This window comes from Suncus etruscus, chromosome 2 (assembly GCF_024139225.1).
Source record: "Suncus etruscus isolate mSunEtr1 chromosome 2, mSunEtr1.pri.cur, whole genome shotgun sequence".
NCBI classification, from domain to species: Eukaryota; Metazoa; Chordata; class Mammalia; order Eulipotyphla; family Soricidae; genus Suncus; species Suncus etruscus.
In genome coordinates, this window is record NC_064849.1 from 5,503,981 (window position 1) to 5,522,703 (window position 18,723).

General features: G+C 64.8%; 6 protein-coding genes across 8 annotated transcripts; 3 read left to right on the plus strand and 3 right to left on the minus strand.

The window, feature by feature from the left end:
- The first annotated feature begins 358 nt into the window (after positions 1-358).
- RHOT2 (ras homolog family member T2) lies at positions 359-4,155 on the plus strand. 2 transcript variants are annotated; one of them, XM_049767966.1, is made up of 19 exons: positions 359-453; positions 539-597; positions 755-836; positions 928-971; positions 1,340-1,393; positions 1,497-1,549; positions 1,623-1,731; positions 1,812-1,913; positions 1,987-2,085; positions 2,159-2,267; positions 2,337-2,457; positions 2,562-2,646; positions 2,719-2,861; positions 2,948-3,048; positions 3,147-3,277; positions 3,356-3,430; positions 3,505-3,627; positions 3,708-3,901; positions 3,975-4,155. In XM_049767966.1, exons 1-19 carry the CDS (start codon positions 417-419, stop codon positions 4,099-4,101), a joined length of 1,848 nt encoding a protein of 615 aa, XP_049623923.1. In that variant the 5' UTR covers positions 359-416; the 3' UTR covers positions 4,102-4,155. The 2 variants fall into 2 exon arrangements, with proteins under 2 accessions (XP_049623923.1, XP_049623924.1); XM_049767967.1 differs by having other exon boundaries at positions 544-597.
- A 953-nt stretch (positions 4,156-5,108) lies between these two features.
- On the plus strand, positions 5,109-7,457 carry RHBDL1 (rhomboid like 1). Of its 2 annotated transcripts, XM_049767984.1 has the most exons (8): positions 5,109-5,247; positions 5,589-5,750; positions 5,892-6,116; positions 6,190-6,338; positions 6,433-6,545; positions 6,615-6,715; positions 6,800-6,860; positions 6,939-7,457. In XM_049767984.1, exons 1-8 carry the CDS (start codon positions 5,209-5,211, stop codon positions 7,208-7,210), a joined length of 1,122 nt encoding a protein of 373 aa, XP_049623941.1. In that variant the 5' UTR covers positions 5,109-5,208; the 3' UTR covers positions 7,211-7,457. The 2 variants fall into 2 exon arrangements, with proteins under 2 accessions (XP_049623941.1, XP_049623940.1); XM_049767983.1 differs by having other exon boundaries at positions 6,433-6,715.
- A 95-nt stretch (positions 7,458-7,552) lies between these two features.
- On the minus strand, positions 7,553-8,948 carry LOC126001562 (uncharacterized). The gene is made up of 5 exons (XM_049768845.1): positions 8,874-8,948; positions 8,640-8,816; positions 8,058-8,214; positions 7,807-7,962; positions 7,553-7,712 (listed from the first exon to the last, which is right to left on the minus strand). The coding sequence occupies exons 1-5, from the start codon at positions 8,946-8,948 to the stop codon at positions 7,555-7,557; spliced, it is 723 nt and encodes a 240-aa protein (XP_049624802.1). The 3' UTR covers positions 7,553-7,554.
- Positions 8,949-9,082: 134 nt separating this feature from the next.
- Positions 9,083-11,095, plus strand: STUB1 (STIP1 homology and U-box containing protein 1). Its single transcript, XM_049767990.1, has 7 exons — positions 9,083-9,345; positions 9,626-9,824; positions 9,899-10,064; positions 10,230-10,317; positions 10,408-10,464; positions 10,537-10,653; positions 10,724-11,095. The coding sequence occupies exons 1-7, from the start codon at positions 9,187-9,189 to the stop codon at positions 10,847-10,849; spliced, it is 912 nt and encodes a 303-aa protein (XP_049623947.1). The 5' UTR covers positions 9,083-9,186; the 3' UTR covers positions 10,850-11,095.
- Positions 10,921-12,563, minus strand: JMJD8 (jumonji domain containing 8). Its single transcript, XM_049768846.1, has 9 exons — positions 12,478-12,563; positions 12,303-12,404; positions 12,175-12,223; positions 12,008-12,104; positions 11,866-11,934; positions 11,664-11,783; positions 11,516-11,583; positions 11,303-11,437; positions 10,921-11,210 (listed from the first exon to the last, which is right to left on the minus strand). Exons 1-9 carry the CDS (start codon positions 12,561-12,563, stop codon positions 11,130-11,132), a joined length of 807 nt encoding a protein of 268 aa, XP_049624803.1. The 3' UTR covers positions 10,921-11,129.
- A 238-nt stretch (positions 12,564-12,801) lies between these two features.
- Positions 12,802-17,501, minus strand: WDR24 (WD repeat domain 24). The gene is made up of 9 exons (XM_049767960.1): positions 16,735-17,501; positions 16,274-16,451; positions 15,518-16,190; positions 14,198-14,316; positions 13,996-14,114; positions 13,810-13,914; positions 13,374-13,714; positions 13,103-13,287; positions 12,802-13,028 (listed from the first exon to the last, which is right to left on the minus strand). Exons 1-9 carry the CDS (start codon positions 17,213-17,215, stop codon positions 12,860-12,862), a joined length of 2,370 nt encoding a protein of 789 aa, XP_049623917.1. The 5' UTR covers positions 17,216-17,501; the 3' UTR covers positions 12,802-12,859.
- Between the last annotated feature and the right edge of the window lie 1,222 nt (positions 17,502-18,723).

An 18,723-nucleotide genomic window follows, 5' to 3' on the forward strand; every position in this document is an offset into this window, starting at 1 on the left:
CTGGGTGTGACCCTGAAGCGAGCCAAAGAACCTAGAAGGGCCGCAGCGTAGCTCGATGGGGAGAGGGGTCTTGCTTTGCACGCGACCAAATGAGTGATGCCAGGACCACGTACGGTCCCAAGCCCTGCCCGGAGTGAGCTCTGAGCACCGCCGGTGTGTCCCTCCAACCCAAGAAAGACCCCGGAAGCTCCTGCCTACCCAGTCACACACCGGGCCGAGGGAGGCCCCGCCCACTGCCCGGTCGAACCCAGCTTCTGCGGTCCCGGGAAGGACCACGCGGTGGCGCCGTCGGGCCGCCCGGGCCGGTCCCGTTGGTGGTTGCGCCTGCGCGGGCGCGCGGAAGCGGAAGTGCGGGCCGGGCCCTCGGCGCGTGAGTGTGGCCGGAGTGTGCGGGCCGGGCCGGGCCGCGCCGCGCCATGAAGCGGGACGTGCGCATCCTGCTGCTGGGCGAGGGTAGGCGCGGGCCGGGCCGGGGGCTTGGGGGCGGGCGGGGAGGGGGCGCCCGGGCCTCCGCCGCTGCTCACGCGCCCACCCGCAGCCCAGGTGGGGAAGACGTCGCTGATCCTGTCGCTGGTGGGCGAGGAGTTCCCGGAGCAGGTAGGCACGCGGCCGGCCTGCAGTCGGGGGAATGGGGCCGGGGTTCTGCCCTGCCACGCAGGGGCCCCGACCCACCTGGCAATGGCCCTGCCCTGCCCTGCGGGGAGGGGTCCTCCCGATCCCGCCCACCATGCGCCCCTGTCTCGCGTCCACCCAGGTTCCTCCCCGAGCCGAAGACATCACCATCCCGGCCGATGTCACCCCGGAGAAGGTGCCCACCCACATCGTGGATTACTCAGGTAGGCGCCACGCACCTGGGGCGGGCTTAAGGCGGGCACCCCGGCTGCTGAGCCACAACCGACCGTCCTCTTCCCCTCTCTCTTCCCACAGAGACCGAGCAGACAGCGGAGGAGCTGCAGGACGAGATCCATAAGGTGCGGCCCTGGCCCCGGTCCCGGCTGCGTGGCTTTCTGGGGCGGGATTCGGGGCAGCCACAGGTGCCCCCACATCCACCTGGTTCCTTTGACACCTCTGCCCCACCCACATCCTCACAAGGGCACTTGCCTCCTGAGCTCCAGAAAGGACACAGCCTCAGCCTCCACGCTTTGTTTTGCCTGTCCCATGCTGCCCGTGTCCTTGTCAGCCGCCAAGGGTGCATTTTTGCCACCTGGGTGCCATGTGAGAAGTGGCACAGGTCAGGCCATGTCAGTTCAGAACCCCAGAATCCCTGCAGCTCTCAGCCCTAGTATGAGTCTCAGGACGTGTCTGGGGGTTCCCTATGACCTTGTGCTGCCCTGCACAGGCCAACGTGGTGTGTATGGTGTATGACGTGTCTGAGGCGGCCACTATTGAGAAGGTGAGCGCTGGGGTCAGCTGGGGCAAGGATGGGTCCCCTGCTGATGCCTCCTGCAGGCCTCTTGCTCAGGGGCAGGCAGCTGATGTCCAGCCTTGTCTTTCAGATCCGAACCAAATGGATCCCACTGGTGAATGGAGGCACTGAGAAAGGACCCAGGTAATAGGACAGGTGAGGCCGGGATGGGCCTGCCAGCTCCCCAGTGCCCCGTGACTGAGCGTGGCCTCCGCAGGGTCCCCATCATCCTCGTGGGCAACAAGTCGGACCTGCGGCCTGGGAGCTCTATGGAGGCGGTGCTGCCCCTCATGAGCCAGTTTCCTGAGATTGAGACCTGCGTGGAAGTGAGTGGGGTTCTCCCTCGGTGGGTCTTCCCCCACAGAGCCCCTTTTCCCGGCCCCATGCCATCTTCTTGCTGTCCCAGTGCTCGGCCAAGAACCTGCGGAACATCTCTGAGCTCTTCTACTACGCGCAGAAGGCCGTGTTACACCCCACCGCCCCACTCTACGACCCTGAGGCCAAGCAGGTGGGTGCAGGGCTGGGCAGGCCAGCCAGGGGGTCCTGTAAGGCCCAGGCTGAGCAGCAAACGGTCCCTGCAGCTCCGGCCTGCCTGCACCCGCGCGCTCACACGCATCTTCAGGCTCTCTGACCAGGACCTGGACCAGATGCTCAGCGATCAGGAGCTCAATGCCTTCCAGGTACTGCCAGTCTCTAGGGGCCTTGCTTTTGGGGACACGCTAAGCTCAACTGATGGGTCTCTTCTGGGGGCAGAAGTCCTGCTTTGGCCACCCCCTGGCCCCACAGGCGCTGGAGGACGTGAAGACTGTGGTCCGCAAGAACGTGGCAGGCGGTGTGCAGGACGGCCGGCTGACCCTGGACGGTGAGCCGTGAACCCCTGGGTGGGCAGGAACAGAGGAGTGCCTGGTGCTAGCCATGCCCTCCTGTTCAGGCTTCCTCTTCCTGAACATGCTCTTCATCCAGCGGGGTCGTCACGAGACCACGTGGGCCATCTTGCGGCGCTTCGGCTATGGGGATGACTTGGAGCTGACAGACGACTACCTCTGCCCGTCGTGAGTGCCAGGCAGTCCCCAGCCTCCCTTGCTTGCCCACTGGAGTCTTGGGTCTGGAGTGTCGAGAGGGCTATCTGGGAACCCTGTGTCCCATGTCCCCACAGCCTCCAGGTGCCCCCTGGCTGCAGCACTGAGCTCAACCACCTTGGCTACCAGTTTGTGCAGAGGCTGTTTGAGAAACACGACCAGGTGAGCCTTGCAAGCCCAGAGCACCTCCCAAAGGGGAGGTGACTGAGGCGACATGACCACCTCTGTTCACAGGATAAGGACGGTGTCCTCTCACCCTCGGAGCTGCAGAGCTTCTTCAGTGTGTTTCCAGCACCCCCCTGGGGCCCTGAGCTCCGGTGCGCTGTTCCTGTGGAGTTTCCTGGGCTGTCCCTGCATGGCTACCTCTGCCAGTGGACGTAAGTGCAGCCCCTCCACCCCATTCCCACACACACACCCCAGTCCTGCCGTGGGCGCACCACTTCTCCTTGTCCTCCGTCTGCAGCCTGCTAGCCTACCTGGACGTGCGACGGTGCTTGGAGCTCCTGGGCCATCTGGGCTACCCTACCCTCTGCGAGCAGGACTCCCAGGCCCAGGCCCTCAGAGGTGGGCCCCTCTGCCTCCCCTCACAGGTGACCCCTGCCTCCCCTCAGCCTCCCCTCACAGGTGCGCACCCCACCGCCTCACCCTGGTCCTCTCCATAGTGACCCGGGAGAAGAGACTGGACCAGGAAAAGGGGCAGACGCAGAGGAATGTGCTTCTGTGCCAGGTGGTGGGCGCCCGTGGGGTAGGCAAGTCCGCCTTCCTGCAGGCCTTTCTGGGCCGCAGCCTGGGGGTGAGTGTTGGAGGCATGGAGGGGGCGAGGTAGGGTGCTCTGATGGCATCAGAGCCAGCTCAGCATGTCCCTCCTCAGCATCCCGAGGCTGGGGGTTCAGCTGGCCACGCCATCAACACGGTGCAGGTGAACGGGCAGGAGAAGTACTTGATCGTGAGTACCGTTGCTCAGTGGGCGGCTGGGCTGGGGCAGGCCCTGGGTGCCCAACTGAGCTGAACTCCATTCAGCTGTGTGAGGTGGACGCAGACAGCTTGCTGGTGGCTGCTCCGGATGCCCCCTGCGATGTGGCGTGCCTGCTGTTTGACGGCAGTGACCCCGTGTCCTTCGCACCCTGTGCCAGCATCTATAAGGCAAGCCCAGAGCCCCAGGGACCCCTGGATGCCTCCAGCACCCTGTGCCCGCTGTGGCCTCATGTCCCTGTACCCCTCAGCGCTGCTACATGGATGGGCAGACGCCTTGCCTTGTGGTGTCCTGCAAGGCTGACCTGCCTGAAGGTGTCCCTCCTCCTGGCCTGACTGCTGCCGAGTTCTGTCGCCGCCATCAGCTGCCTTTACCCGTCCCATTCTCCTGTGCTGCGCCCAGCACCGCGGTCTTCAACCGGCTCGCCAATCTGGCCATGCTGCAGTGGGTACTGGCTTGATCTGGTGGCGGGGGTGGAGGAGGCCTTGCAGGCCTCTTCAGCTAGCCTCTCCCACAGGCACCCAGCTGCAAGGGAGCTGCATGCCACTTCCTTCTGGCTCCGTGTGACCCTGGGTACCATTGGCGCCGCCGTTGTTGCTGTCCTCAGCGTCTCCCTGTACCGCGTCCTGGTGAGGAGCCGATGAGGACTGTGCAACCACCTGCTGTGCCCCCAGCACAGGAGCTTCCACCCATGCATCCCCAGGCCTAGCACCCGACAACACTGGGCAGAGCTGGAGGGACTGGGACATGGAGAAGCCGGTTCTCAGGGCTCCACGGCTCCTGACCCCCGTGGCCAGAGGGCATGGAGAGGGGTGGGAGGCAGGCGGGTCTCCGACCAGACATCGCTGTCCCTTCTCTGGAACTCCCTTTCTCAAGATGACTTTTCCTGACTCGGCCACTGTTGTCTCTTGTCTGTGTGTGTGAGGGGTGGGGAGGTGGCCTTGCTGTCCCCATACCTTGCTCAGGCTATCAGGGAGCCTGTGCCAGCCAGCTGTGGTGTGACAGGTGGTTCCGTGGACTTGGCCTCATGTGGAGGATCAGGGTCAGGCTGTGTCCTGGGCTTAGGGTTAGGGTTAGGGTTAGTTAGGATCAGGGTATGTGTTGGACTGGGATTGGGGGAGCCTGGGAAGTGTCAGAGCCTTCTGTCCCCTCTGGTGAAGAGGGCAGGAACTCCCTCACTGCGCTCCCAAACCAGTGTCTAGGGACACACATGGAGCATGTCGCCCCAAGCCCCACGACCACCATCCATCCGTTTCCAGAGGTCACCTCTCCTTGGAAATCAGCAGGGGGTTGGTGTGGTGGCATGATCCCAGGGGCAGCCGCGCATGGGGCTAAACTGGAGGCTCCAAGAATTGAGGCGTGTTGGGGGGGGGGCGCACTTTCTGGCCCCCAGCCGGCAGGATGCAGTGGGCTCTATGGATGGGGTGCTGGACTCAGTCCCGGCCCCACTTTGGGCCTTGCAGCACGCAGCACCACCTGGCGGGTCGGCGTGAACTGCATGCAGACCGAAGGGGAGGGCTAGGCCAGGCAGCGGTTCCCGGGCCGGGCGCGCGGCGTGGGGCGGTGCTCCGGGAGCGCGTTCCCGGGCAGGGCGCGCGCGGCGGCGGCGGCGGCGTGTGCGGGAGGCGGGCGGGCGGGCGGCGGGTGACGCGGCAGCGGGCGGCGCGGGGCGGCGGGGCGGAGCGGATCTTCCGCAGAGCAGCCCCTCCCGGCCGGCCGTGGCCGCCGACCCCGGCCCCGGCCCCGGCCCTATGGACAGGAGCTCCCTGCTGCAGCTCATCCAGGAGCAGGTGCGTGAGGCGGGGCCTGTGCCTCCGGGTTGGGGGACGGAGCTCCCGAGAGCCCTGCCCCGAGCCGCTCGGTGCTGCCTCCTGGTCCCTCCCTGAGCCTCCGGAGGCCGGGATCGGAGACGGGCTGGGGCGGGGGTGTGAGACCTTGGCCCCGTCTTCAGGGCTGGAGGGAGGCAGGGAGGGCCCCCGAGAGCTGAGGCTCTGCAGTTCCCGGGCACCGCTGCCGGCTGCTCCCGGGACTTGCTGGCGCGGCGGGGCGGGAGTCCTGGCTCTCCCAGTCGTGCCTGAGGCCGGGGGCCCAGGTCTGCCCTCAGCCCCGGCGGGCGGCCTCCCTACCTCAGCAGCTGGATCCAGAGAACACGGGCTTCATTGGTGCCGACACCTTCACTGGCCTGGTGCACAGCCATGAGCTGCCCCTGGACCCGGCCAAGCTGGACATGCTGGTGGCCCTGGCCCAGAGCAACGAGCGGGGCCAGATCTGCTACCAAGAGCTGGTGGACCTGGTCAGTGCCCTGGGTCTGGCCAAAGTGGGGCGGGCAGAGGGGCGCCTCCTCCCCGCGGGGGGTTCCTGGGACTCCCGCCGTGGGCAGTGTGGCGGGCAGAACCCGGAGAGGGCTGTGCCCAAGACCTGGCCCTGCCCCCAGATCAGCAGCAAGCGCTCCAGCAGCTTCAAGCGCGCCATTGCCAACGGGCAGCGAGCACTCCCGCAGGAAGGGCTGCTGGACGAGCCGGGCCTGGGGGTCTACAAGCGCTTCGTGCGCTACGTGGCCTACGAGATCCTGCCCCGAGAGGTGGACCGCCACTGGTACTTCTACCGGCAACGCAGCTGCCCGCCACCCGTGTTCATGGCGTCGGTCACCCTCACCCAGGTGGGCTGGCTGCCCAATGCCCCACAGCACCAGGTGTGGCTGGCTGGCCCGCCCTAATGGCCCTGTCCCCCAGATCATCGTGTTCCTGTGCTACGGGGCTCGCCTCAACAAGTGGGTGCTGCAGACCTACCACCCCGAGTACATGAAGAGCCCCCTGGTGTACCACCCCAGCCATCGCGCGCGGGCGTGGTGCTTCCTCACCTACATGTTCATGCACGTGGGGTGAGAGGGGGGCTGGTGCGGCCCTCGGTGGGCGCGGGGCGGGCGGGGGGTCACCGCCCTCCTGGCTCCTGCCTGGTGTGTCCCGCGTGGCCAGGCTGGAGCAGCTGGGCTTCAACGCGCTCCTGCAGCTGATGATCGGGGTGCCGCTGGAGATGGTGCACGGGCTGCTCCGCATCAGCCTGCTCTACCTGGCCGGCGTGCTGGCAGGTGAGGTAGCGCGGTGCCCGGCCCTGCCCCGGCTCGCCTGGCCCTCACGGCGGCTCCCCTTGCCCGCAGGCTCCCTGACTGTGTCCGTCACCGACATGCGGGCCCCAGTGGTGGGCGGCTCCGGCGGGGTGTATGCTCTCTGCTCCGCACACCTGGCCAACGTAGTTATGGTAACAGGGTGCCCAGTAGGGTCAGGGAAGGGGATGGAGGAGATTGGGATGGGGCCAGTCCTCATTGCACGTCTCGCTCCCCAGAACTGGGCAGGGATGCGCTGCCCCTACAAGCTTCTGCGGATGGTGCTGGCCCTGGTGTGCAGTAAGTGGGGTGCTGGGGGGTAGTAGGGAGGGCAAGGCTGGGCCCACAGCCCCTCCCACCAGCCGCCTCCCTCCACAGTGAGCTCCGAGGTGGGTCGGGCTGTGTGGCTCCGCTTCTCGCCGCCCTTGCCTGCCTCTGGCCCTCAGCCCAGCTTCATGGCACACCTGGCGGGCGCTGTGGTGGGTGTAAGCATGGGACTGACCATCCTGCGCAGCTACGAGGAGCGTCTGCGAGACCAGTGCGGCTGGTGGGTGGTCCTGCTGGCCTATGGCACTTTCCTACTCTTTGCCATCTTCTGGAACATCTTCGCCTACGACCTGCTGGGCACCCATATCTCCCCACCGCCCTGAAAGCCACCTGGAGCCTGGAGTCTGGGGTGGGCCTGCATGTCTGCCCTGGGGTGGCTCCCTGGCAGGGGCACTCAAGCCAGGCCAAGCCTTACTGCAGCCCGGGGTTTCTCCCCAGGCCTGGAGGCGAAGGACTACAGGGCCAATGGCTAAAGGTACCCACGGTCAGCCCCAGAACCTACTGGGCTCCCTGCCAGGACCTGTGGTCTGAGCCCTTTTGGAGAATGAATAAATATTTTGCACAGCAAGAGATGGCGGTACCCAGGGTTCAGGAACTTGTCTGGCCAATGCGGGCCCTCCTCCCTGGCATCTCAGCATGAAGCAGAGGGGTGACCTGAGCACACGTTTTATTGAGTAGCTCCTGCCCCAGGGCTGCTGTCCGGGTGCCCAGGGGCCGGGCAGGCCTTGAGGTCAGGCAGCAGGTCAGGGCACAGTTTCCGGCCCACCGTCCAGGTCCACAGTGCGCGCTCCAGGCTCTGCGGGGTCCACTGCCCAGAAGAACTTCCTGAGGGGCGGAAGGAGTGCAGGGCTTGGTCACAGGCTGCCTTGCCCTCTCCTGACCGGCCCAAGTACCCACCTGCCCCTCTGTGGCCCCTTACCTAGCCTCAGGGCTGCGGCGCGCTCCCGCACTTTGTCCAGGTACATCAGGTAGTACTTGAGAGTATACTGCGGGGCTGGCAGACCCGGCACGGCGGCCACCGCTTCGTCGGACATGAAGGCCACCAGCTCCGGTGCCCCGGCAGCCAGGACTGCTGCACATCAAAGAGTGGGTGACATGGTCACGGATGAAAACCAGCAGCCCCGCTGCCCCGTGGCCCTGGCACGAAATTCAGTTCTGCGGACGTATCGGAGGCCGTGGCAGGGCCCACGCCTCGGAGCGCACAGAGTTCTCTGATGGCTGCGGACACGTCTGGCAAGAGGCGGAAGGCGGCGGCAGAACGTTGCACCACCAGCTGGGGCGTGTTGCTGCGGACCAGCTGCTGCAGGCGCGGCCGGAAGCGACCCCTCTGTGATTGGGCCGAGGAAGGCGTTCGGGTCAAGCCCACCAGCCCTGGGAAACAGGCAGGCCGCGCCCACCAGAAGGCCCCGCCCCGAATGGGCTGTCCCCGGTAGGCCCCGCCCACTAGGGCGCAGACGGCAAATTCGTGTCCTGGCTCGGAATGCGGAAGTCCCGCCCTGAAAGAGCCACGCCCCCAGTGGGCGGTTTTCGACGGACCACGCCCACCACAGACGCAGACTGGGCGGATTCGTGCCCTGGCGAGGCAGGTGGGCACGGACTGCGGGAGCCCCGCCCCCTGAGGCAGAGAGGCCCCGCCTCTGCAAGCCCAACCAAGATGCAATTGGCCCCGCCCCTAAGCCCCGCCCCTCGAGCCCGTCCGAGGTGCGGATAGGCCCGGCTTCCAGAAGTCCCGCCCCCTGGGCGGCCCCTCACCGCCAGCTTCCAGGCCAGCAGCCGCTCGAGCTCGGGCAGTGTCACGTGCTTCTCGGCTCGGGCCAGGATGTGCGCGGGCAGCTCCTCGCGATACCTAGGGGATGGCAGTGACGAGGAACCCCCAGGGGCCGGTCCCGGGGCCACCGACCCTCCCCGAGCCGCTCCTCTGCCTGTCCCCTACCACCGGTCCAGCGCCTCCAAGGCCCCGCGCGATGTGGCGCGCGCCCGCAGCACCTCCCCGTGGCGCGCCAGGACTGCGGCCCAGCGGCTCGGGTCATCGCAGCCCCACAGCACGCGGGCCCCGGCCATGTTCGGCGGCGCCGGGCGGGGCGGGGCGGGGCTAGGGGGCGGCGGCGGGGCTTCCGGGGCGGAAGTGGGGCGCTGACCGCTCCCGGGAAGTCTCGCGAGGCCCGCCGCCGGCCCCGCCCACCGCGCGACCGGAAGTTCCGGCGGCGGGTCTCGGGGCCGGGGCCGGGCGGATCGCGGGCTCGGGCTGCGGGCGCGGAGCCTGGGAGCGGAGCCCCGGCCGAGCCGCACGCGCGGGGCGATGAAGGGCAAGGAGGAGAAGGAGGGCGGCGCGCGGCTGGGTGCGGGCGGCGGCAGCCCCGAGAAGAGCCCGAGCGCGCAGGAGCTCAAGGAGCAGGGCAACCGGCTCTTCGTGGGCCGCAAGTACCCGGAGGCGGCGGCCTGCTACGGCCGCGCCATCGTGAGTGCGCCCGGCCGGGCGGGCGCTTCGGGGACGGGGTGGCGGCTCCCTGGCTCTCCAAGGACCCCCGCCCCGGGCTGAGGCTCGGGGTCACCGCAGGCCTCCGATTCTTTCGCCTGGGCAGAGAAAGAATGAGCTGGGCTCAAGCCGCCAACGCCCCCGGGATCCTGCAGGGGCCTCTCCCAGCCTCGGATCCCCGCGCTCTCCCCGTTTCGGGCCCCGGCCGAGCTCCCCTGGGGCGGGCGGGCGGAGCTCACGCCGGCCCGGCCTCTGCCCGCAGACCCGGAACCCGCTGGTGGCCGTGTATTACACCAACCGGGCGCTCTGCTACCTGAAGATGCAGCAGCACGAGCAGGCGCTGGCCGACTGCCGGCGCGCCCTGGAGCTGGACGGGCAGTCGGTGAAGGCGCACTTCTTCCTGGGGCAGTGCCAACTGGAGATGGAGAGCTACGACGAGGCCATCGCCAACCTGCAGCGAGGTGGGGCTGCGTGGGGGGGGCCAGCCAGGGGGCCCTGCCCGAGGGTGACCTGCATCCTCCATTCCTACGTGCAGCCTACAACCTGGCCAAGGAGCAGCGGCTCAACTTTGGGGACGATATCCCCAGCGCTCTGCGCATTGCCAAGAAGAAGCGGTGGAACAGCATTGAGGAAAGACGCATCCACCAGGAGAACGAGCTCCATGCCTACCTGACGCGCCTCATCATGGCTGAGCGGGAGAGGTGGGCTGCAAGGGCAAGAGGACTCCCCCCAAACCCCAAAGTTAGCCACTCGGTTGAACTCGAGTCATCAGCACAAGTGTTTATTGGAGGCTCACATTGATGGGAGGAGGGAGCCCTGAGTAAGCCTCGGCCAGCCTGGCACTGAGCGGCCCTATCCACCCGCAGGGAGCTGGAAGAGTGCCAGCGCAGCCTTGAGGGGAATGAGGATGACGGTGACGTCCAGGCCCAGCAGGCCAGCATTGAGGCCAAACATGTGAGACTTCAGAGAGAATGTGTGTGTGTGGGTCTGTGTGTGTATCTGGCTGGCTGGCCCTGGCCCATATAGCTTCTTCATTCCTCACAGGACAGGTACCTGGCGGACATGGATGAGCTATTCTCGCAGGTGGATGAAAAGAGAAAGGTGAGCTGTGGCAGGGTTGGGGGTGCCAAGAGCAGGCCCCTTCACCCTCCCTGACCCTCCCTTGTGTTGTAGAAGAGAGACATCCCCGACTACCTTTGTGGCAAGATCAGCTTTGAGCTGATGCGGGAGCCGTGCATCACGCCCAGTGGTATCACCTACGACCGCAAGGACATCGAGGAGCACCTGCAGGTGAGACCCCTGGGGTGGGCCCTGCAAGGCTGATCCTGCTGAATGGATTCTAACCCTGTTGTCACTGCAGCGTGTGGGTCACTTTGACCCTGTGACCCGGAGCCCCCTGACCCAGGAGCAGCTCATCCCTAACCTGGCCATGAAAGAGGTCATCGATGCCTTCATCTCCGAGAACGGCTGGGTGGAGGACTACTGAGGCGGGTGGGTTCAAGAGGCCCAGCTCCCTCCTGGGGCCTAGCCTATCCTGGCTTCAGCCCCTGTACATAGTTTGTGTTCCTTACCCTAGCCCTATACCCACCCCCAACCCCAATTGGTTTTGCTTTCTGGGCCACAGCCTGCCCTGTCATACTACCGGGTGGGAGGTAGACAGTAGGTAAAAGTGGGCTTGGCTGAGGCCCACTGTTGCCTCCACTGTCCCTGTAATAAACCTGTGACGCCCTGGGCCGTTGTGTGGTGTGCGCTGCCCCACTTGCTGGCTAACTGAGAAACGTAGACATGAAGACAGTGGTTTCCAGGTTGAGAGTGGCGTGCCACCACCGGCCAGGGAAATACAGCACCTACCAGGGCATGGGTGAGGGAGGGAGGACCCAGGAATTAGTTGTGGTTCATTGAGTGAGATCAACCTGGCCACCTCCTGCCAATCACTGACCTCCCCCGGCCTGATGGTGCATTCCAGGGGCCGCTGTGATGGTGCCAGGGCTGGGTATGTGTCCTGGAGCCAAGCTAGCGTAGTCTTGTTGGGATGGAACTCAGGTGTCTCCCTCGGGGGATACAGGAACCAGCGCTAGAGATGAGCTCAGTGTCAGTGCTGCCCCCTGTATTCCCCAGTTCCATCCAGACCTGAGCCCCTGTGTTTGCTAACCTTGCGGCCATAGATGACCTCTGAGAACCCAGGCCCATGCCAGTGAAAGGGCACCCCAGAACCAGCACCTGTGGGAATTAGAAGCAGCTGGTGACCAGTCCACTGGCATTTCCCGCCACCACGGATGCCTGCTACGGTGGGTGCTCACCAGCAATCCCGAAGCTGTGAGCAGGAGTGGTGCCCAGCAGGCCAAACGGGGGTGGGGAGTAGTGTCGAAAAAGAGACGCCCACTCGGTGAAGTTGTTGTCCCCAAAGAAGTACAGGGTGTCTGCGGCAATGAGCAAGGCCATATGCTGCCAGGGTTCCTAGCCGGTCTGGCCACCCCACCCCGGCCAGGCCAGCCTGCTCACCATTGCCCAGAGAGGCGGGGTCCTGGGGCCGCAGTAGCTGCTCCACATACTCCTCGAAGGGCAGGTCCACTGCAGAGAAGGGGCGGTGAGGGCCGGCCACGCCTGCTGCTGACCAGCTGGCCGAGCCGGGCGGGCCACTCACCTTTGCGGTACGAGTAGGTGTTGGCGGTGCTGAGCCGCACGATGCGGTCTCCGAACGAGGCCAGCAGCTTGTCCCGGGAGCACAGAGTGCGGAACCTCTGCAAGGGGCAGGCAGTCAGGCCAGGCGGGGCCAGAGGCGCTGGCGGGGCCAGGGGCGCGCGCACTCACCGAGTTGTCCGCGAGCCCGGTCAGGATGACGGGTCTGGAATAGGCGTAGCTGCAACCAAGAACGGGCCGCGGCGTCACGAACGCCGCCGTGGCGGGCTGCTGGGCCCGGGGCAACGGGGGACACGTACCGCTGCGTGAACTCGGCGTAGGTGAGGTCGGACCGGCGCTCCACGGTGCAGCGCTCCTCCTCGGCCACCGCCACCGCCGCCGCCCCGGGCCCGCGCCACCGCCTGTGACACAGCGCTCAGAGCCAGGTCCCGGCCCCGCCCCGCCCCGCCCGGCCCGGCCCGGCCCGGAGCTCACCACCCTCCGTCGCCACCCGCAGCCGCCGCCACCAGGGTGCAGAGCGCAGCAGCCAGCGCCGCCGACGGAGCCCCGCACGCAGCCATTGGGCCCGCGCCCAGTCGTGGCAACAGCCTCCAGGCCGCTCCGGAAATGGCCTCCCGGCGCCCGCCCCCAGAACACGCACTTCCGGGGGTGGGGCGGGGGAGAGGGAAGCCGCGATTGGCTGGTTGCTTCCAGTTGCCCCGCCCCGGCGACACCCGCGCCACGCCCACTGAGCCAGCGCGCGAACTGGACAGCTGACACCAGACTGATGGATGGAGACAGCAGACTCCAAAGGAGAGCTCGCGCTCGCACGTTTATTAGTCCAGGGGCCCGGCCCAGCCTGGCCCAGCCCGGCAGGTCAGGAGTACTCGCACAGGTGGCCGCAGCCAGCCGGGCAGTGGGAGCTGCCTTCCAGCCACTTCATGATGTGCTGCAAGTGGCCTCCGTGGCTGCAGCCCTGGCACCACACAAACAGCCCCTTGACCACGTGGTGGCAGACGGCGCACATGCTGGCGCAGCGGTGGCACCTGCAGGCGGGAGGATGCTCAGCCAGGGAGGAGCAGGGGGGTCCCCGCCGCTGCCCCCAGCCCGGCAGACCCACCTGTCGCAGACCCAGCCGCGGCTGCTCATGGGCCGTTTGCAGTGGCTGCAGTTGACGTGCAGCGTGGTGGAGGCCTGGTTGAGGCAGCTGACGGCCCGGCTGGTGCTGAGTTTCACCACCTCGTTGGACACATTCCAGAGGCAGAAGCGCTGCAGCAGATCAATGTAGGACGTGTACCAGTGTTCCTGGGGGAAGCAAGGGTGAGGAGGTGGATACAGAGCCGGCCAGGATGGAAGTGTCGGGGCGCAGAGTCCCATCAGCTGGTACTGACCTGGGTCTGCTCGTCGATCTCTCTACGCACCCGCTCACCCAGCACGATAAGCACCGACACGGCCATCTGCACATCACCTTGCTCAGCGTAGAAGCGCAGCATGTCGCACACCAGTGCGCTGAAGAAGTCAGGGGGCAGCCGGCTGTCATGCAGCGCATGCGACACGGAGATGAGGGAGAAGGACGAGTCCACCGGAGCCAGGGAGGCTGCCTCGGCCTCACTGCCACTCACGTGGGGCGAGTCAGCCTTGTCCTGCAGGTGCTCAGGCCCGGGGGGCGTGTCCACAATCTCGTGGCGCAGCGGGAAGGCTTCCTGTGGCAGCACGTACTCGGGCTCCTCCGCTGCGAGAGGCCTTTGGGGCTCAGGCCCTGAGCAGCTCAGCTCGGCCTGCACCTGCCCGCCTGCCCACCAGCCCGCCGGCCCCGCAGCCACTCACTGTGCGCATGTTCTGGGTCCAGCAGGTAGAGCTCATCTTCCTCACCCTCCGCATCCCCCAGCACGTAGTCGGCAGGCACGTCACTGCCCTCTGTCTCCTCATTGTCTATCCGGCAGGGAGGTGGCATTCTAGGGGGGCCTCACTCTGTGCCCCACCCCGAGCCCACAGCTCATGCCCGTCCCCTACCCTCGGTGACGAGTGAGGCCGAAGCATCGAGCAGCACCGTGTCACTCCGTGCATCCCCCTTGCTGCGGTCCAGCCAGGTATCACTGCCCAACCCTTGGGCCATATCCTTCAGAGTGAAGCTGGAGCAGGGAGGACCAGTGAGTAGGCGGCTATGCCCTGCTCCCTCTCTCGGGGTCTCTCGGGGAACCCCCTAGGTACCTACCTGTTCATGAGTGACAAGCCACAGGGGCCACCTCTGCCCACGCTGTGGTTGAGGTTGGTGGTGGGCACCAGGCTGGGGCTGCAATAGATGATTCGAAGCATGGTCCATGTCTGTGCCACCTAGAGGCAGACAGACACTGTTCAGTTTGGGAATGCAAGGTTTCCAGGCAGGGCCCCACCACCTAGACGTACGCACACACAGACCCTCACAGACCCTCAACTTTCAGCTCTCCTGAAACCCAGTGCCCCAGTTTGGGGGCTGCAGAGACAGTAGGCTCAAGGACCTCAGCGAAGGCTTTGTCGTTTCATTCTGAAATGAGCATTTCAGTCTTAGCCACCATAAGGTCCCTGGGCATCATCTGGAGCCACCCTCTGAGCAGAGCTGGGAGTAGCCCAAGTGTCACTTGGTATATAAAGCCCAAAACAGAAAAAATTCAATGTCTTGGGCCAGAGAGATAGCATGGAGGTAGGGCGTTTGCCTCACATGCAGGACAGTGGTTTGAATCCCATCATCCCATATGGTCCCTGAGCCTGCCAGGAGCGATTTCTAAGCTTAGAGCCAGGAGTAACTCCTGAGCGCCTTCGGGTGTGACCCAAAAACAAACCAAAACAAAAAAATTCAATGTCTTGATTTGCCCAGTGGGGAAACCAAGGCCTGGGGGCAAAAACAGAAATCCCAGTCTGTGGGACTGGAGATATAGCATGGAGGTAAGGCGTTTGCCTTTCATGCAGAAGGACGGTGGTTCAAATCCCAGCATCCCATATGGTCCCCCGTGCCTGCCAGGGCCGATTTCTTTTTTTTTTTTTTTTTTTTTTTTTGGTTTTTGGTTTTTGGGCCACACCCGGTGACGCTCAGGGGTTACTCCTGGCTATGCGCTCAGAAGTCGCTCCTGGCTTGGGGGACCATATGGGATGCCGGGGGATCGAACCGCGGTCCGTCTCCTAGGCTAGCGCAGGTAAGGCAGGCACCTTACCTCGAGCGCCACTGCCCGGCCCCCCAGGGGCGATTTCTAAGCATAATGCTAGGAGTGACCCCTGAGTGCTGCTGGGTGTGACTCCAAAACCAAAAAAAACAAACAAACAAAGAAAAATCCCAGTCTCTGCCCTGCAGTGTAGAAGTGGAACAGATAGGCCCAGATGGGCAGTGAGCGAGGACCCATGGAGGCCCGGAGGTCTGCATGGTGTGGGACGTCACAGAACAAACCAGAGCGCCCCACCTGGCACTGGGGTGGGCACACTCAGTTCCTGAGCCGAGGGTGGGTGGTGGTCCTCAGCAGAGGAAACAGCTGCCAGACACACCTCTGGCCCCAGCCCCACTTACCTGGTTGCGGCCCAGCTCCCGGGCCACCTTGGCATTGTGATCACAGAGCTCAGCCAGCGGGCGGCCAGCCAGGGCGTATCGCTCAGCTGTATCCACAAACCAGTTCATGCTGCTACTGCCTGGCTCTATCTCAAACACACTCAGGGCGCTGGAGGCCAGGCCAGAGAAGGGCTCAGCCGGGTCTGGCTTGCGCTTGAAGAAAATGGGGTGGCGCCGGTCCCCAGCATAGGGCTTGCGCCCTGATTCGGCAGGCACCAGGCTCTCTTTGGCAGCAAAGGCCAGGTCTCCAAAAAGGCCATAACAGAGGCCCTCGGGGTTGGCACGCTCCACGGGCTGGCTGGCATCGCGGAAGAGGTGCTGGCACAGGGTACTGTCTTTGGAGCCAGAGAGCAGGAAAGAGGGGTCGTGCGGGTGTCGCCAGGCAATACCCGTGGTGACATCCCGGTGCTCCTCGAACATGGCGGCTGGCACAAAGGGCCTGCGCACGTCCCATACATAGATGTTGTGGTCCACCATCATGGAGCACGTGGCCAAGTGATGGCGGCACTCAGGTCTCCACTTGACTCGGGCCACGGATGCGATGGTCTGTACACAGTGCACTTCCTTGGCGCGGTGCGTGGTCATGTCCCAGACCTTCACCATCTTGTCACGCCCACCTGTGGCCAGCCAGCCCCTATGGAAGAGCTACTTTTGAGTTTAGGGGCTCCAAACTCTCTGGGAACCCCATCCACCACCCATAGCCCCACACACCCACACCTGTCATCCGGGTGCCAGTCACAGCAGAAGACGGGCCCGTTATGGGCCGTGAACATCCGCTCACAGCGATCAGGCCGCCGGATGTCCCACAGCTGCACATTGCCATTCTCAAAGGTGGAGGCGAAGGTGAAGTAGTCGCGGAGACTGAACTGCACATCCCGGACGCTCTCGGACTGACCTGCGCAGGACAGCCGAGGGAAGGTGAGGGCAGGGCCACTACCCAAGTAATGGGGAGCAGCCGCGCCACAGACAGACGCCTGGCCAGCTGGTGAGTGTCCCCCTTTGGTGCTCCGGGAGGCGCATGCATGCAGTGAGGGCTCTGGCTTCTGCCTAGCCCAGCCCAGCCCAGACAGGGGTCGTGGAGGTGGGGGTCAGGTCTGCCCCTGCTACTGCTTCCCAGAGCAGGCCCCGAGCACCTCGGAGGGAGCCTGCCCAGCCCTGGCCCCGACGCCCTCACCCACCCGAGAAAGTGCTGACTGAGTCCTTCCTGCGCAGGTCGAAGCACTTCATGAAGCCGTCCTGGGAGCCGCTGAGCAGCACGTGCGCCTCGGTGGGGTGGAAGCACACCTTGTTCACCGTGCGCTTGTGCTCCGTGAACAGCTGCTCCTGCTTGTTGCGGGAAGGCCGGCCCAGGTTCCAGGTGACCACCACGCCGTTGGTGGCGGCCGTGGCCAGCAGGTTCTCGTCGATCTGGTGCCAGACCACGTCGGCGCAGCTGAGGTTGAGGGAGGGCTTGCGGCCCACGCGCAGGTTCAGCTTCTCCACGAACTGGCCCTCCTCGATGGCGTAGATCTTGAAGATGCTGCGGCCGGCCACCACCACCTGGGCCGCGTCCCGGCACACGCTGATGGCGTTGGCCGGGGCGTCCAGGTGGCAGTGCATGGTGCGGCCCGTCAGGGTACTGCCCCCCAGGGCCGTGGTCACGCGGGCCATCTTCTCCATGGCTGGGCGGCACGCCACGCGCCGGCCGGCCGGGCCCCGTCGGTGCTACTGCCGCAGCGCGGGCCGTGCCCGGCGGACACGAAGCGACAGGGCTGCGGGGAGGCGGGAAGCGCCCATAGGTGACGGGGTGGGCAAGGCCCGACTCGCCCGGCTGCCAGCGCTCGGGTCCACGCAGGGCCCTGCGGCGCGGGGAGGATGCAGGGGCTGCGGACGGCAGGAAAGCCCTCGAGACCCCGCGGGAATGCAACGCTGCGAAGGACAAATCCGGCCACCAGCACGGCCGTGCCCACTGAAGCTCCACGCCGGAAGCGGCTCTAATCACAACTTCCGGCCCCTGCCGGAAACGGCTTTTACCCTGACATCCCGTCCCTGCCGGAAGTGCCCTTTGGCGAGCGCCCCTCCGGAAACGGGTTCCTGCCGCACAGAAGTTCCGGGAAGGCGGCGGCGGCTCTGCGCTGCTGCTCTGACCCACACGAATTGGATCCGTTTATCTCCTGCAGTGCTTCTGAGCCCGAGCGGCGCATGTTCTGTTCACCGGCTCTTACTGCGTCCCGGGTTCTCCCAGGAGCCTGGGTGCCCACCCATACCCGGCGCAGTGTCGATGTGGGATCAAGCCAGGCTAGGGCTCCCTGGAGCCCAAGGCCCCATGGTACCACCAGGCTGTGATCGAACCTGTCCAATCTACCTCTGGCTTGACCCTGCTATTAGTTGTGGCATGCCAGAGGCTTGTCGCTGCATGACCAGAGATCACCAAGGGCCCACGAAGAGCACGCAGGCCCAGTGGGGGAAGTGCCTTGCCACCGAGCTGCCCCCGAACCAAGGTCTGGCTGGCTTAGTGTGGCATGATCTCAATGATGCTCGAGTCTGTCTCAAACACAATGAAAGGGAGATGGATGAGAGTTAAGGCACTCTCTTTGCATGTGGCTCGCTGCAGTTCAGTCCTGTACCAGCACCACCAGGATTGATGCCTGAACACAGAGGAGTATGGACCAAAAGCGCTAATAATTAATAATAATACGTCCCCCCAAGCCAGAGGCAATTTCTGAGCGCTTAGCCAGGAGTAACCTCTGAGCATCAAATGGGTGTGGCCCGAAAAACCAAAATAATAATAGTAATAATTATTAAAGGCAGATGATCAAAAGAAAAAATGTGTTATTAGAATTGACATTTTCTTTTTTGCCTTTTGGATTTCCCACTTGCTCCCTACCCTCAGGACTATCCAGCCCACTGAGGGCTTACTCCTGGCTCTATGCAGAGGGATCTGTCCTGGCCAGGCTGTACTAAACATACGGGATGGGTACCAGGGCTTGAACTGGGCACAGCGCATGCAAGTCACACTCCTCAAGCATTTCTTGATTTTGACTTTATTTTAAACCAGGCCTCATGCCTAGCAACCCTGTGCTTAGTCACAATGCTCACTTCTACTAGGAAGTTTGTGCCTTTCCCCTAAACTGATACCACCTCGGTAGGGTAAACTCCTCCCCGACTCAGGTGCTGGAAGGACCTGG

What these genes read in the sequence shown, in the direction of transcription:
- RHOT2 (XM_049767966.1), top strand. Translation starts at nt 417, where the DNA reads ATGAAGCGGGACGTGCGCATCCTGCTGCTGGGCGAGG. An exon ending in CATCCTGCTGCTGGGCGAGG is followed by an intron (nt 454 to 538) that starts GTAGGCGCGGGC and finishes GCCCACCCGCAG; the next exon opens with CCCAGGTGGGGAAGACGTCG. An exon ending in TTCTGGGCCGCAGCCTGGGG is followed by an intron (nt 3,278 to 3,355) that starts GTGAGTGTTGGA and finishes GTCCCTCCTCAG; the next exon opens with CATCCCGAGGCTGGGGGTTC.
- WDR24 (XM_049767960.1), bottom strand. Translation starts at nt 17,215, where the DNA reads ATGGAGAAGATGGCCCGCGTGACCACGGCCCTGGGGGGCAGTACCCTG. An exon ending in AGATCGACGAGCAGACCCAG is followed by an intron (nt 13,288 to 13,373) that starts GTCAGTACCAGC and finishes TGCTTCCCCCAG; the next exon opens with GAACACTGGTACACGTCCTA. An exon ending in CGCGGCTGGGTCTGCGACAG is followed by an intron (nt 13,029 to 13,102) that starts GTGGGTCTGCCG and finishes TCCCGCCTGCAG; the next exon opens with GTGCCACCGCTGCGCCAGCA.
- JMJD8 (XM_049768846.1), bottom strand. Translation starts at nt 12,563, where the DNA reads ATGGCTGCGTGCGGGGCTCCGTCGGCGGCGCTGGCTGCTGCGCTCTGC. An exon ending in CACCTACTCGTACCGCAAAG is followed by an intron (nt 11,935 to 12,007) that starts GTGAGTGGCCCG and finishes CCTTCTCTGCAG; the next exon opens with TGGACCTGCCCTTCGAGGAG. An exon ending in TCACAGCTTCGGGATTGCTG is followed by an intron (nt 11,584 to 11,663) that starts GTGAGCACCCAC and finishes TAATTCCCACAG; the next exon opens with GTGCTGGTTCTGGGGTGCCC.
- RHBDL1 (XM_049767983.1), top strand. Translation starts at nt 5,209, where the DNA reads ATGGACAGGAGCTCCCTGCTGCAGCTCATCCAGGAGCAG. An exon ending in ACCAAGAGCTGGTGGACCTG is followed by an intron (nt 5,751 to 5,891) that starts GTCAGTGCCCTG and finishes CCCTGCCCCCAG; the next exon opens with ATCAGCAGCAAGCGCTCCAG. An exon ending in GGTGCTGGCCCTGGTGTGCA is followed by an intron (nt 6,861 to 6,938) that starts GTAAGTGGGGTG and finishes CTCCCTCCACAG; the next exon opens with TGAGCTCCGAGGTGGGTCGG.
- LOC126001562 (XM_049768845.1), bottom strand. Translation starts at nt 8,948, where the DNA reads ATGGCCGGGGCCCGCGTGCTGTGGGGCTGCGATGACCCGAGCCGCTGG. An exon ending in TCCTGGCGCGCCACGGGGAG is followed by an intron (nt 8,817 to 8,873) that starts GTGCTGCGGGCG and finishes GACCGGTGGTAG; the next exon opens with GGGACAGGCAGAGGAGCGGC. An exon ending in TGCTGGCCTGGAAGCTGGCG is followed by an intron (nt 8,215 to 8,639) that starts GTGAGGGGCCGC and finishes GCCCAATCACAG; the next exon opens with AGGGGTCGCTTCCGGCCGCG.
- STUB1 (XM_049767990.1), top strand. Translation starts at nt 9,187, where the DNA reads ATGAAGGGCAAGGAGGAGAAGGAGGGCGGCGCGCGGCTGGGTGCGGGC. An exon ending in CATCGCCAACCTGCAGCGAG is followed by an intron (nt 9,825 to 9,898) that starts GTGGGGCTGCGT and finishes TCCTACGTGCAG; the next exon opens with CCTACAACCTGGCCAAGGAG. An exon ending in ACATCGAGGAGCACCTGCAG is followed by an intron (nt 10,654 to 10,723) that starts GTGAGACCCCTG and finishes TTGTCACTGCAG; the next exon opens with CGTGTGGGTCACTTTGACCC.